The sequence below is a fragment of the Stenella coeruleoalba genome (genome assembly GCF_951394435.1).
Source record: "Stenella coeruleoalba genome assembly, chromosome: 10".
Classification (NCBI taxonomy): Eukaryota; Metazoa; Chordata; class Mammalia; order Artiodactyla; family Delphinidae; genus Stenella; species Stenella coeruleoalba.
Genome location: NC_137156.1, coordinates 37,124,770 through 37,138,412, shown reverse-complemented (window position 1 = coordinate 37,138,412; position 13,643 = coordinate 37,124,770). Strand labels below are relative to the sequence as shown.

The 13,643-nt window shown below is 40.0% G+C and overlaps 1 protein-coding gene across 15 annotated transcripts in view; it reads left to right on the top strand.

Moving 5' to 3' along the window:
* DNAH8 (dynein axonemal heavy chain 8) overlaps positions 1 to 13,643 on the top strand; it is a 327,201-nt gene that overhangs the window by 38,954 nt on the left and 274,604 nt on the right. For all 15 annotated transcript variants that reach the window (XR_013830241.1, XM_079934721.1, XM_079934718.1 and 12 more), the window contains 5 exons: positions 4,276 to 4,473; positions 6,351 to 6,427; positions 7,738 to 7,837; positions 9,450 to 9,569; positions 10,974 to 11,109. Coding sequence is in view for 14 of the 15 variants with exons in the window: in XM_079934721.1 (XP_079790847.1) it covers positions 4,276 to 4,473; positions 6,351 to 6,427; positions 7,738 to 7,837; positions 9,450 to 9,569; positions 10,974 to 11,109 (631 nt within the window). In the remaining variant the exon portion in view is untranslated. The remainder of the gene's footprint in view (positions 1 to 4,275; positions 4,474 to 6,350; positions 6,428 to 7,737; positions 7,838 to 9,449; positions 9,570 to 10,973; positions 11,110 to 13,643) is intronic.

The following is a 13,643-nucleotide window of genomic DNA, read 5'->3' as shown; positions in this document are numbered from 1 at the left end:
TTTTTTATAACTTATTTTTTCATTCCTAATTACTATCTTCTGCCTGTCTCACAAAAGCTATTGCAGACTTTCACTTCTCTTGAGACCTCAATTCTATCTTTACCTATAGAGCTTGAACTTAAAGCCTCTGCTCTTAACCATTTTATCAGGCTGAGAAAAGGTGTGAGGTGACATATCTGCAATATCTGGCAGAACCCAGTAGTTGTGTCATATCTGGATGTGTGAGCACCTTCCCTTACCAGGCCATATATATGGTCTAAACATAGAGATTGTATGGGCAATGTCTTTGCTGGGCGGATATGGGTTAGAAACTTCAGCACCCTTTTTTTTTTTTTTTGCGGTACGCGGGCCTCTCACTGCTGTGGCCTCTCCCGTTGCGGAGCACAGGCTCTGGACGCGCAGGCTCAGCAGCCATGGCTCACGGGCCCAGCCGCTCCGCGGCATATGGGATCTTTCTGGACAGGGGCACGAACCCGTGTCCCCTGCATTGGCAGGCGGACTCCCAACCACTGCGCCACTAGGGAAGCCCTTCAGCACCTTTGATTCATTCATTGATTAGGACTGGCTGGAGAGGAGTGATGTTTTTCCAGGGGATACAGGGCAGCCCATATCAGAGGCTTCTTCGAATCAACCTTTGCAAAGCCTACAAAGATATCATCTAGGTACCACCCTCCCCATGGCCCTACCATTCTGCCAACTCCCTAGGTCCTAATAACAGGAGTCTGCTCGTCATTTGTTGGAAATTGGTGGGGGGCATTTCACAAGTTGAAGGGCATTTCCTATACATGCCAGGATAGGAAAATATGGGTGGTGAACAAAACCAAGTTACTGAGTGGGGCTGTTTTTTGTTTGTTTCTTTAGCAGCTTAACTGAGATATAATTCACATACCATATAATGTATTCATTTAAAGTGTACAAGTCAATATTTTCCAATATATTCACAGGATTGTGCAACCATACCACCACCTAATTTTAGAATATTTTCATTCCCACTAAAAGAAACCCTGTGCCCATTAGCAGTGATACCCCATTCTCCCCTCTACCCAGCCCTAAGCACCTGCTAATCTACTTTCTGTTTCTATAGATTTGCCTATTCTCGACATTTCATATAAATGGAATCATATAATATGTGGTCTTTTGTGACTGGCTTCTTTCACTTAGTATAATATTTTCAAGGCTCATCTATGTTGTAGTATTCCTTTTTATTGCTGAATAATATTCCATCATCTGGATATACCATATTTTACTTATCCATTCATTTGTTGGTGGACATTTGGGTTTTTCTACTTTTTGGCTATTACGACTAATGCTGCTATGAATATATATGTATGTGTTTTTGTGTGAGCATATGTTGTCATTTCTTTTGAGTATATGTGTAGGAGTGGAATTGCTGGGTCAGATAATAACTCCATGTTTACCTTTATGGAGGAAGTGCCAAACTGTTTTTCCAAGTAGTTGCATCATTTTATAGTCTCATAAACAATGTATGAGGGTTCCAATTTCTCTGCATCCTTGTAACACTTATTGTCTGTCTTTTTGAATTTAGCCATCCTAGTGGGTGTGAAGTGACATCTCATTGTAGTTTTGATTTGCATTTCCCTGATGACTAATGGTGTTGAGCATCTTTTTTTTTTTTTTTGCGGTACGCGGGCCTCTCACTGTCGTGGCCTCTCCCGTTGCGGAGCACAGGCTCCGGACGCGCAGGCTCAGCAGCCATGGCTCACGGGCCCAGCCGCTCCGTGGCATGTGGGATCTTCCCGGACCCGGCCACGAACCTGTGTCCCCTGCATCGGCAGGCGGACTCTCAACCACTGTGCCACCAGGGAAGCCCGTGTTGAGCATCTTTTTAAATGCTTATTGTCCATCTGTATTTCTTCTTTGGAGAAATTTCTATTTAAATTCTTTGCACATTTTAAATTTAGTTATTTGTGTTTTCGTAGTTCAGTTTATAAGAGTTCTTTATATATTCTGGGTCTTAAGTCCCTTATCAGATATGGTTTTCAAATATTTTCTCTCTTTCTACAGGTTATCTTTTCACTTTCTTGATTGTGTTCTTTGAAGCAGGACGTTTTGTTTTGTTTTGCTTTAATATTTATTTATTTATTTTGGCTGCACTGAGTCTTAGTTGCGGCCCGTGGGATCTTCGTTGCAGCATGCTGGCTCTTAGTTGCAGCATATGGACTTCTTAGTGGCATGCATGCGGGATCTAGTTCCCCGACCAGGGATCGAACCTGGGCCCCCTGCATTGGGAGGGCGGAGTCTTGCCCACTGGACCGCCAGGGAATTCCTTGAAGCAGGAAGTTTTAAATTTTGATGAAGTCCAATTTATCAAGTATTTCTTCTGTTGCTTGTGCTTTTGGTGCCGCATCTGGGAATATGTTGTGTGAGGCTGTTTTGTGAACAGTGAGGATTTCTTGGGGACAAGTGTCCAATTTAGAATGATATTGGCATGGGGCAAATGAATAATAAGCCCCGTTGGTCAGGACCTGTTCTACAGAAATGTTTAACATTTCTGAAACCATTAGGATGTAAACCTGGAGGTGAGTCCTGGTTACTGTTCATTTTTCCAGGAGCGGGGGCCCTTGCTAACTTGGGTGCAGTTTTACATTTGGTAGAGTTTCCTGGCTGGACCTTAATTATTAGCCCATGTGCAGTAAAGATCTTTGGTGGCAGGTATAATGCTGGGCATAATGAACATCCATCTGTAGAGCAGCAGCCCAAGCATTCCTGATGCTAGAGGGAGTGGGTAATAATGGCCAGCTACATTAGCTACTCCTCCTGCCTTACCTCTGGAGAAGCCCTGCCTGTAGTCTTAAGGATACAACTTCATGCCACAAAGGCTCAGCAGTCAGAGCCAACGCAGCACTCCCTAGGGGCCTTACTTGAAGTGCATCCTGGTTACTAGGTTATTCCAACTCCCCTGTGCTAAGAATTCCTTGGCTGACTGGCATCTCTCCCAGGTGTAATTGGTGGATGTTGGTGTCCAGATTCTTAAAGGTGGGGCATAATAGTTACCCTGAAATGTGGCCAGAATTTTTATAATCCTCTAGAGGTGGTTACTGAACTGCCTTGGTGGGCTTCCCCTGCTGAGTGGGGCACAGCAGGGACCACTGTGGGACTACCCCTATGAGCTCTTAAATAGTTGAAGAGGAGAGACAGAAGGGCAGGTTAAGCCAGAGCCTGTAAGGGAAAGCTCAGATCCAGATGTCAGGATGACCAAGTATGAAAGTCAAAGGACAGATAGGATTGAGCTTGGGGTTGGAGAACCAAGACCTCAGAGTTGGGCAGAGATGTTGGGGATCTTTAAGGAACAAGTGAGGAGGAAAGTGCTAGTGTGTCAGCTTAGGGTGCCTGAAATGCATCTTTTTTGGTAGATGGAGACTTGGTGCATTGAGTGTTAGTCTGCCCTAAAGAACCAGAATTGTGTATAATATCCCTTGTTTCTTCTTCCTGTTCCTGCCATGTAAATTTTGGTGAATATTGGTTTCCCAATATTGATGAATTTGGTTTCCCAGAGCTCTGTCTTTAGTTTTCTTCTCACCCTGAACACTTGTGGGAGAGAAGCGAAGGAGTGGGAAGCTTTGAGGATTGTTTTCCAGAGCAGGAATCAAAATGGGGAATCATTTTGATGAATATTAAGGAACTGAGTAGCCTGTGGACATGAAAGACTTTTTTTTTTTTTGGTGAAGTAGGTGGTGTTGGTACGTTGAGATGGAGCCAGCTGTTTCTGAAATAAAGTTCATTGTGAGGATTTTCCAGGGTTCTTTAGGGGTCAGAAGTGACTACGGTCGTCTTTCAGGATTGTGTGACCTTTCCTTTGCCTGAATGTGGAATTATGCTAGTGTTACATATCAGAACTATGGTGAGGGCCAGAAAAATGGGAACACTTTTGAATCCAGTGATCCAGTGAAACGATTTTCAGAACATTCTCCAGAACAAAATGCTGAAACTATTTAGACATCTGCAAGGGCTTTTACTCACTGTCCCTCACCACCCCACCTCCTCTTGGAAGACAAGGTGATCAGATTCTGAGAAAGGCTCTAAACTCTCTCTACTTATGGCAGAACATCCTCCGTCTTAAATAGTCTAAGGGTAGTAATGACTGGAACAGAAATTTGTCTTCTGTTTTATCTCCTCTGGTTGGTTTTACCTTAAATGATTCTAAAGCCTGTTTATTGGCTTGTTTTTTAAAAATCATTAATTCATTAAGAGTTAATTCTAGGGAAGGGTGCTAATTTCTAACTTTTAAACTAAAGTAACACTTTTCTTTTTAAGATTACAGAAATGATAACTACTGTGCAAACATATTCAGCCTTGAGCAATTCTCCCATAGAGGGAATAGACATTATGGCAATAAAATTCAAAAATATATATCAAGGGGTTAAGACAAAGCAGTATGATATTTTGGATCCAAGAAGGACAGAATTTGACATGGATTACTTAGATTTCACGGCAAAAATCAAGGCTTTAGAGGTAAGTAATTATACATACTTTTGATTTAGTAAAGCTGAAATGTAATCAATAGTACTGAAATTCACATATTTACTATTTATTACAAATTACTCTTGCAAATTGATCAAAAATATTTGCCAGCATGAATAATTTTCTAACCAGCCCACAAAATGTTTTCTTTTTTTTTTTTAAATGAAAAATGAGCTTATTCAATAAAAGATATCAGTAACTAACCAGAAGCCCAAAGGGCTTATTGTAGCTGGGTTTATTTTTAATGTGCATTAAAAAATATATTTGATTTTTGTTGTGCCAAGGACTAGTGTCACTTGTCCTGTGTAAGAATTCGTAGGCCTTGTTCTTTGTTCAGTGTGAGAAGATTTGAGAGCAGATTAGGACAGTGGAACACTCTTCCCTTGGCACTGCGCTTTATGGCCACATTCTCTCTGCAGCTTAGAGGATGACTCTGAAGAGACCCTCCTCCTGTCTGTCGTAGCTGAAGGGACACCAGAGGGATGAGACTGTAACAGGTTTCTTTCTCACCTTTTGGGCTAATATGACTTCAGTTACTCTCTTACTGAAAACTGTTAACCCAGGTGTAGCCCCAGGGAATGGTCTCCTCTTTGCTGCAGAATGTCTTGGAGACACAGAGAGGGACAAGAATATACCCTGCCCACTTCCTGAGTCTTAAATCCTTGCCAAGAAGGTGAGGAAGATGATATATTTTTTCTCAAGACTCTCTAAAAACTATATTACATGTAATTTGTGCAATATAAATTTAAAAGATCCTAAAATTCTAGCAACAACACTTTTTCTTTTTGACACAAATTTCCTTTCAGTTTTTGAAAGTTAGACTCTGATAGGAAGATATATTTTACTTTTTACTTTTAATGTTTGGTTTTGGGAGTTATATCTTGATAGCAGTGAGAATTTGTGTTTTTTAAAAAACTTATTGCTTAAATTATTTTTATGATTCATTAATAAGATTATATGTTATAAAGCCTTAACTGTGGTCTTAGATACAAGTTTAGCTTTCAGTAAATTTAGAGGCCATATTAAGTTTTTAGTATCTAAAAAGATATGTCAGTGTTTTAACTTTTCTTCCTTTTCCAATGTTTGATTAATGGGTGTAGTATGTATTTGTAGACAGTACCAATATAATCTATAAGTGAAAGTAATTTGTGGAGTGCTTCAGTTCCGTCAGTTGGGCACCAGGAGTTTGGAGTTCACTGCTCGGGATGGTGGGAGTCTTGGAAGAACATCTTTGGCTTCTTATTCCTCCTTAGCGTGGCAAAGAGGTTTCTGAGAGCAGCAGTGTTAGAAAATGACACCTGTTCACGTTGGGTGTCTATAGTGTCATTACACTGCTCTACCGACATGCTAAGAAATCCTAAATCTCCCCCAAAAATGTACTTTGTAAGGGACTTACACTCCTTTCATAAATGCTCTAGGTCAACATCCAATAAATAATGAGCGGCAAATGCAAACCACATATATGATTTTAATTTTTTAGTAACCACGTGCATAAAAGTAAAAAAAGTAGGTGATGTTAATTTTAATGATATACTTTATTCAACCCAACATATTCAAAATATTATCATTTTAACATGTCACTAATAAAAACCATTATGAGATATTCTTTTTTCATACTGTCTTTGAAGTTTTGTGTGTATTTTACATTTATAGCACATCTCACTTAGAAGTAGTGACATTTTTAAGTGCTCAGTAGAAACATGTGGCCAGTGGCCACCATACCAGACAGTGCAGTTCTAGATGCTTAGGTGGTAGATGTATTTAAGGCTCGTATTTTGATTCTGTAGGAGAATCATTCATTGTTGTTAAACAAAACTAATCTTTTCCTTAACTCAAAAAATCATTCAAACATTAATATTGCATTTCAGGTACAAATACAGGCATTTATGAACAGTACTTTTGGAAAAATTTTGTCTTCTCAGCAGGCTCTTCAGCTGCTTCAGAGGTATTTATAATGCATTAAGCAGTATAGTTTCTAGGTGGGATAACTTTATAGCTGAAAATAACAATTTGAAAAAAATCTTGGAAATCTCTCCTATGTAAACTTTAAAACTTATAAACAGTAATCTCCCAATTACCATTAAATAGACTGGTGAAAATTGAAATATAGTATGATATTTTTCATTTTCAATTTTCATTGCATTTTTTGGTAGCGGAAAATCTTTCAATAAGGAAGTGATTTCACATTTTCCCCCAGCTATGTAATATGTTAAGGTTAATTTCGTAAGTGTTATTGGAAAGGGAACAAATAATGTTTAATTCTGCATACTGAAAGGATTTCTAACAGTGAAATTATCTAAGAATAGTAGGTCCCCAAACTTTCTGTTTTTCCTCCTGAGTGCTTCTGTAGCTGCCTTTCCTTCTAGTCCTGACAGCGGTGCTCCCCTAAAGGGCAGGAAAGCCTGGATTAGAAGGATGGGCTGGACCAGAAGCCGTTTTCTTGCAGCTCAGGAAGGGCTCACTACCCATGTTAGGGACCGTTTTGAAATTCTCCCCTGAGAGCCAGTGGATCTGGGTTTGGGTCTGACTTTGGGTTTGGGTCTGACTTTCCCATCTCTCTAATGCTGGATCATACCTGTGAAACCTTACCTCATGAGACCATCATAAGAGTTGAAACAGGCATATAATGATTTTGATGAGTGACAGTACTGTACAAACAGATGGCAGTACCATTTTCTTGGCAATTTCTCTGTCTCTGTCTCTCTCTTTTTACCTATGGTATGCTGGTGTCAACTCATTTTATTATCAGAAAGTTATGGTTCTAGTACTTCCGATGCATAACTTAGTCTCTTAGTGGAAGTGACATTTGGCTGACAAAATCATGATATCATTATGCCTATTTGGGATGACGTGAGCAGTAATATTGGCAAGGGGACATTCATTGAGCTCCCCTCCATCTTTGCTAAGCCAGCTCCCCACTCATCTTTTTAATCTCAGTTCAGATGTCACTTTTTCAAGGAAGTCTTTCTTGACTTCCCAGACTTGGCTGGGTTCCCCTGTTACATGCATTTCTGGCACCCTTGTAATTTAAATAATTATTTATGTCACTCCTGACCGATCTCTGCCTTTTCCGTAAGGTAATCATTGGCTCCAAGAGGGCTGGAACCATACCTGTCTTGTCCATCACTGTAACCTAGGGCAATGCATGAGGCCTGGTGTGAATATTTGTCAAATGAGTGAATGGATTTTTAGGATTGCAACAATTAAGTGTGTTTCTCATTTATTTTTACACTATTCACCCTCAATTGCTTTTAGATTCCAAAAACTGAACATTCCCTGTCTTCAATTAGAAATAAACCACACCATTGAGCTTATTCTTCAGTATTATGTGGCTGAACTTGAAGCTATTAAGAAGGCAAGTATCATATTTATAAATAGAATGGTACTCAGTACAAAAATATTCTGGAAGTATTTGCCATCATTATCCTGTGCCAAGCTTATCAGACAAATCCTGTCACTGCTGAGTATCTTTTTTTTTTTGGCGGTACGCGGGCCTCTCTCTGTTGTGACCTCTCCCGCTGCGGAGCACAGGCTCCTGATGCACGGGCTCAGTGGCCATGGCTCACCGGCCCAGCCGCTCCGCGGCATGCGGGATCCTCCCGGACCGCGGCACGAACCCATGTTCCCTGCATCGGCAGGCGGACTCTCAACCACTACGCCACCAGGAAAGCCCTGCTGAGTATCTTTGATGCTCCTCTCTCTGTGGGAGAAGGTGCTGACAGTGTGTGTCCCTGGACAGCCAGATCACACTCCTTTGCTCTTAAGAACTGTCTTTTTATGACAGCATTCATGTATGCATGGGAAAGCCCGTTTAAGTTAATATTTTTGGGTATCAAAATTTGGGCTCTGGAGAATATTATGACAGATATAATGTAGCTGTGTGCTCCTGCTTTATTTTTTAATTTTTTTTAAGATAAGAAGTGATTTATTAGAGCATCCCTTGTGGTGTGGTGGCTAAGAATCCACCTGCCAGTGCAGGGGACAGGGGTTCGAGCCCTGGTCCGGGAAGATCCCACATGCCATGGACCATGCATGCAACTAAGCCTGTGTGCCACAGCTACTGAGCCTGTGCTCTAGAGTCCGTGAACCACAACTACTGAGCCCACGTGCCACAACTACTGAAGCCTGCGTGCCTAGAGCCTGTGCTCCGCAACAAGAGAAGCCACTGCAATGAGAAGCCCGCACACCACAACGAAGAGTAGCCCCCGCTCACCGCCACTAGAGAAAGCCCGCACGCAGCAACGAAGACCCAACAGCCAAAAATAAAATAAATAAATTTATAAAAAATAAAAGAAGTGATTTATTAGAATAGGACGCTTGTGAGGCTTACAAGTGGGTGGGCCAGAGGGTGCTGCGCACAGAGAACTTAGTGGGCAACAATTTTATAATTAAAGGAAAAGTTGGGAGGGGGAGAAGACCACCTTCTTCCTCATTTTTTTTTAATTTTACTTAAAAACATTTTTTTTTATTGGGGTATAGTTGATTTACAATGTTGTATTAGTTTCAGGTGTACAGCAAAGTGAAACAGTTATACATATACATATATCCACTCTTTTTTTTCTTGATTCTCTTCCCATATAGGCCACTACAGAGTACTGAGTAGAGTTCCCTGTGCTATACAGCAGGTTCTTATTAGTTATGTATTTTATGTATAGTGGTGTGTATATGTCAACCCCAAGCTCCAGCTTTTGAATACCTCCTTAAAATTGGGGATAAAAGGCAGAAAAAAAGTATACATGTAATGGGAAGTAAGGGTTAAGAGAGAATTAAGTGTCGTATATTGTAATCATCATAGTTTTTGAGCCTCAGGTTGATATCTCTGGAGTGCATTTATGTATTTATTGACTACCTCTTGTGTATAAAACATGTGAATAATGGTAAAACATCAATACAAATATAGCTGTATATATTTTTGCCTTTTCCATTGTATTGAATTTCAAACATTAATGCCAGACCTTTAATTACAGCTTTATCATTCTCAAAAAGATGACCCACCTCTTGCTCGCAACATGCCCCCTATAGCAGGAAAGATCCTTTGGGTGAGGCAGCTCTATCACCGGATAAGTGAGCCCATCAACTATTTTTTTGTAAGCCAATAGTTAAATTTACAGTATGTGGATCATGGTGGTTTTTAATACAAGAAATATATTTTATCCTGTAACATTTGTGTCCAGTAAAGTAGCTAGAGCTAATTCTTTTACTGGGCAAAGGAAATTTAGTTTACAAATATGCTTGAGAGAGACTAAGCCATTTCTTTCATGTTTGGTAGATAATCCCATTTAATTATAGTTAATCTCTAAGGGGATGAATCTTAAAAACTTACGACGCTTAATAAACAGGACACTCTCTTTTGTAAAATAATTGTTTTGAAAATAATAGAACACAGACCTAGTACTGAAACTTACTTCTATATGCGGATGAATAGGTCACTGATACACATTAGTGAAGGTTAGGATGCACTCAGAGTATATTCCTGTGTATTGGACTGAGACCAAGAGCAGAGTATAATAGAGTACATTCATCCTCTGTGTCCTTAAGACTATTAGATTTCTGAAAAACACCGGGATAGTCTTAAGCCTTGTTAGCATTCTGAAATTGCCAGTTTGTTTTCTCTTTCTCTCTTTTTTTTTTTTTTTTGTTTTCTGTTTGTTTTGCTTTATTTGCTTTGTTTTTTAAAAAGACAGAGTAGCAAAGCAGAGTTGGTTTGCCTGGTGTTATGTCTTAGGCCTAAATGTGGAACAAAATAGCTACAAAACAACAGTCCTGCAAATAATTTTATTATTTAAGCATTATCAAATATTAAGTTTTTGTTGTTTCCGTTTGGCTGCTATCATTTATTTTATTGTTATCAATATTAAAAAAAAATTAAAACGATGACCTTAGACAAGAGGCCAGGATGGGGACTGAATTGTTTATTGACTTTATAGTGACAGAGCAGAGATTGTCCTGTTTTTGGTAATGTGTGAATCAAAACAAAAAAATGTTCAATTTCTTCATAAAGAAATTTGGTTTCTGTTCTTTGATGTACATTTACTTTTTTTTTTTTTTTTAATTTGGAGAGGAGGGAGGGAGAGGGAGGGAGGGAGGGAATCTATACTTACTTCTTTTTTTGGTGCTGAATTTAGGAATTTGCCCTGATAGTCACAGTTCAAGGAAAATCAGTTCATTGTATCTTGCCCAGAAAAGTAGGGAGGGAACAGAGCATTGGAGGTGGAGACTTTCAGTGCCTGGGACCGGCTGTAGGCCTAGAGACCTCTCTTTTTAAATCCTTTGTTTCCTTTTCCAGTTTCCCCTTTCTACTGATCAGGTTTCCCTACTTCCATCTGTAGCTTGTCTGGCCTTCCTCATCTCTGATTTTTGTCTGAGGTAAAATCTAAATGGGTAGTATCATTATTTGATGTCATTTAAAATGTAAATAGCTTTATGGTTTGGGTAAGAAAACAATCAGCAGACTTTTAAAAATAAATCTTTGTTTTTCCCTTAAAAAACAGAAAAACTCGGAAATTTTGTCAAGTGCGGAAGGCAAAGCTGTCATTCGTCAGTATAATAAAATTTCCTACGTTCTGGTGGAATTTGAGGTGGTCTATCATACAGCCTGGATCAAAGAGATCTCGCAGTTACAGTATGGTGTGTGTAAGACTGCAGTGACACTACAGAGCGGGTGTTAGGAGATTTTGAATGAGTTTGTGGTTCCGGAGAATTTTTACATCTTTTTTATATAACTGTATGATGGTTAAATTTAGATTTGGAGAGGATACAGTTATTTATTTCTTTACAGTTAATAATATTCTGATTTTATAAGCAGAAATTGTCATGAGCTTAAAGTTGATATACTAAGATTATGACTTTATCCTGAAAAATAGTATTTAAAAGTAATTAACAAGACTCCTTATTGATATTTCTCCATCTATTTGGGAAGGTTTTATATCCAGTTTTATCATGCTATAGATTCAAATCACAGTCCTAATCAGAGGAAAAGGAATTGCAGCTTGCTTGTCTTCCTTCCTTTCTCCCTCTCTCCTCCTTTCCTCCCTTCCTTCCTTCCTCCCTCCCTTCCTTTTTTCCCCTCCTCTCTTCCTCCCTCCCTCCCTTTCTTTCTCTTCCTGTAACTGAATTTAACTTCACTTCTGATCTCCATTAAATTAAGAGTATTAGGGCTGTGTTCAGGTACCTCTGAGGGGTGCCAAGGTGTTGGGAAGAGTTAAGTGTGAGGTGCGGGGGTGGATGGTTTTAAGCCATCATCCATCTATGCTGGCATCACCTGGGATGTTGTTGTTATTGTGTGGGCTCAGTTGTTGGTCAGTTCAGGTTCCTGCTTTGTCTCATATTTACCTTAATCTCTTATTCGTAACCTTGGTGGAACCCTGACTGTGTCCCCTGGTAGGAAAGTTTCTCCCTCCCACGCCAGGATCTCCACTTCAGCAGAGCACAGAATTGCAGGCATAGGAAGCACAAATTCGGAGGTCGGCTCACTGGGAGTGATGGTGAGAGGGGCCACTCCTAGTTCTGACTCTTGGTTCCAGACCCATGTACTTTAGTTGTTGGGGACACAGCACTATATACAGGCCATTGATCCACTGCATGATTGCATCCTGGAGGACAGGGCTTCAACCCTGCAGGATGTCTTCCCACCTGGCACCTTAGTTAAGCCTCAAATACACCACTTCTATCAGGCAAGCTGTTTCTGGGTAATGCACATGGTAGGGCCCTATGGATCCTAATGAAAACCTGCTAATGGAGCAACGGTCTCAAAAGAGCATTAAAAGAAGGTTATAATTCACATTATAGAAGAGAGCAAAGAGCATTTTTAGCAATTGAAATATGGAGCAGGTACTGTTTTGCTTCTACAATACTATGCACTTTTCTAAATTGTTTTTGTCCTGCTGATTTTTCCTCTTATCTGCACACATTCCATAAAAAGTTCAACAATCCCCTGATCTATAAAGCCCTTCTTTATTCTTCCTGGCCGATAATAATGTCTTCCTCCTCCAGAGGCCCCCCCCCCCAACACTTTATCATGACATTTGTTGCTTTATAGATCTGTCTTATCTCCCCTACACATTCCAGGAATACTCTCTGTGTCTGTTTCATCTTTGTGTCCTTTTAATAACAGTCATAGTTAACATTTATATAATATTTATCATATGCCAGGCTGTGTCTAAGCACTTTACATATACAACCTCCTTTGATTCTCATGGCAACCCTCTGAGGAATTATTATTATCCTCATTTTACAGATGAGGAAACTGAGGTACTGAGAAGTTAAGCAACTTGCCCAAGATCACAGAGCTAGGAAGTGGCAGGGCCAGGATTCAAACATGCCTTTCATGTGAACACAGGCTAGTGGAAATGAATTGCTCTGGAAGGCTTCTTCTTGTTATATTGATGTAACTATACTTAACCATATAGAAACTTGGAATAATAATTGGAGAACTAGTATTGGCCTCCTTTTGATCTGCTGTATAAAGTTTCTCTAATGATGATTCACATAGAATGTTCACTCAGTCCTGGAGCAGACTTCCTGGCTATCATTTTTTTTTTTTTTGTGAAGATATTGGGGGTAGGAGTTTATTAATTAATTTATTTATTTTTGCTGTGTTGGGTCTTCGTTTCTGTGCGAGGGCTTTCTCTAGTTGTGGCAAGCAGGGGCCACTCTTCATCGCGGTGCGCGGGCCTCTCACTATCACGACCTCTCTTGTTGCGGAGCACAGGCTCCAGACGCGCAGGCTCAGTAATTGTGGCTCACGGGCCTAGTTGCTCCGTGGCATGTGGGATCCTCTCAGACCAGGGCTCGAACCCGTGTCCCCTGCATTAGCAGGCAGATTCTCAACCACTGCGCCACCAGGGAAGCCCTGGCTGTCATTATTATTAGTGGTCTTGCTGATCATTTTGTCCTGTCAAGGAAGCTCAGAACTGTCTTGAGGAACACAAATTTCATTACTGGAATGTCCCAATGTTATTTTGGAATTTACTTGGGAGGATAAATGATTTCTAGCCAAATTTTAAAAAGATTCCAAATGAATTGGGTAAAGTTTTTAGTTGACATCTTCATGAAACCAGCATCATTAAGAATCATATCAAGACTAATTTTATTTGTTGAGTAAAAGTCAACTAACTTCAAAGAGAGATACAGTCTATTTTGCTTTACTAGAAATTTGATGC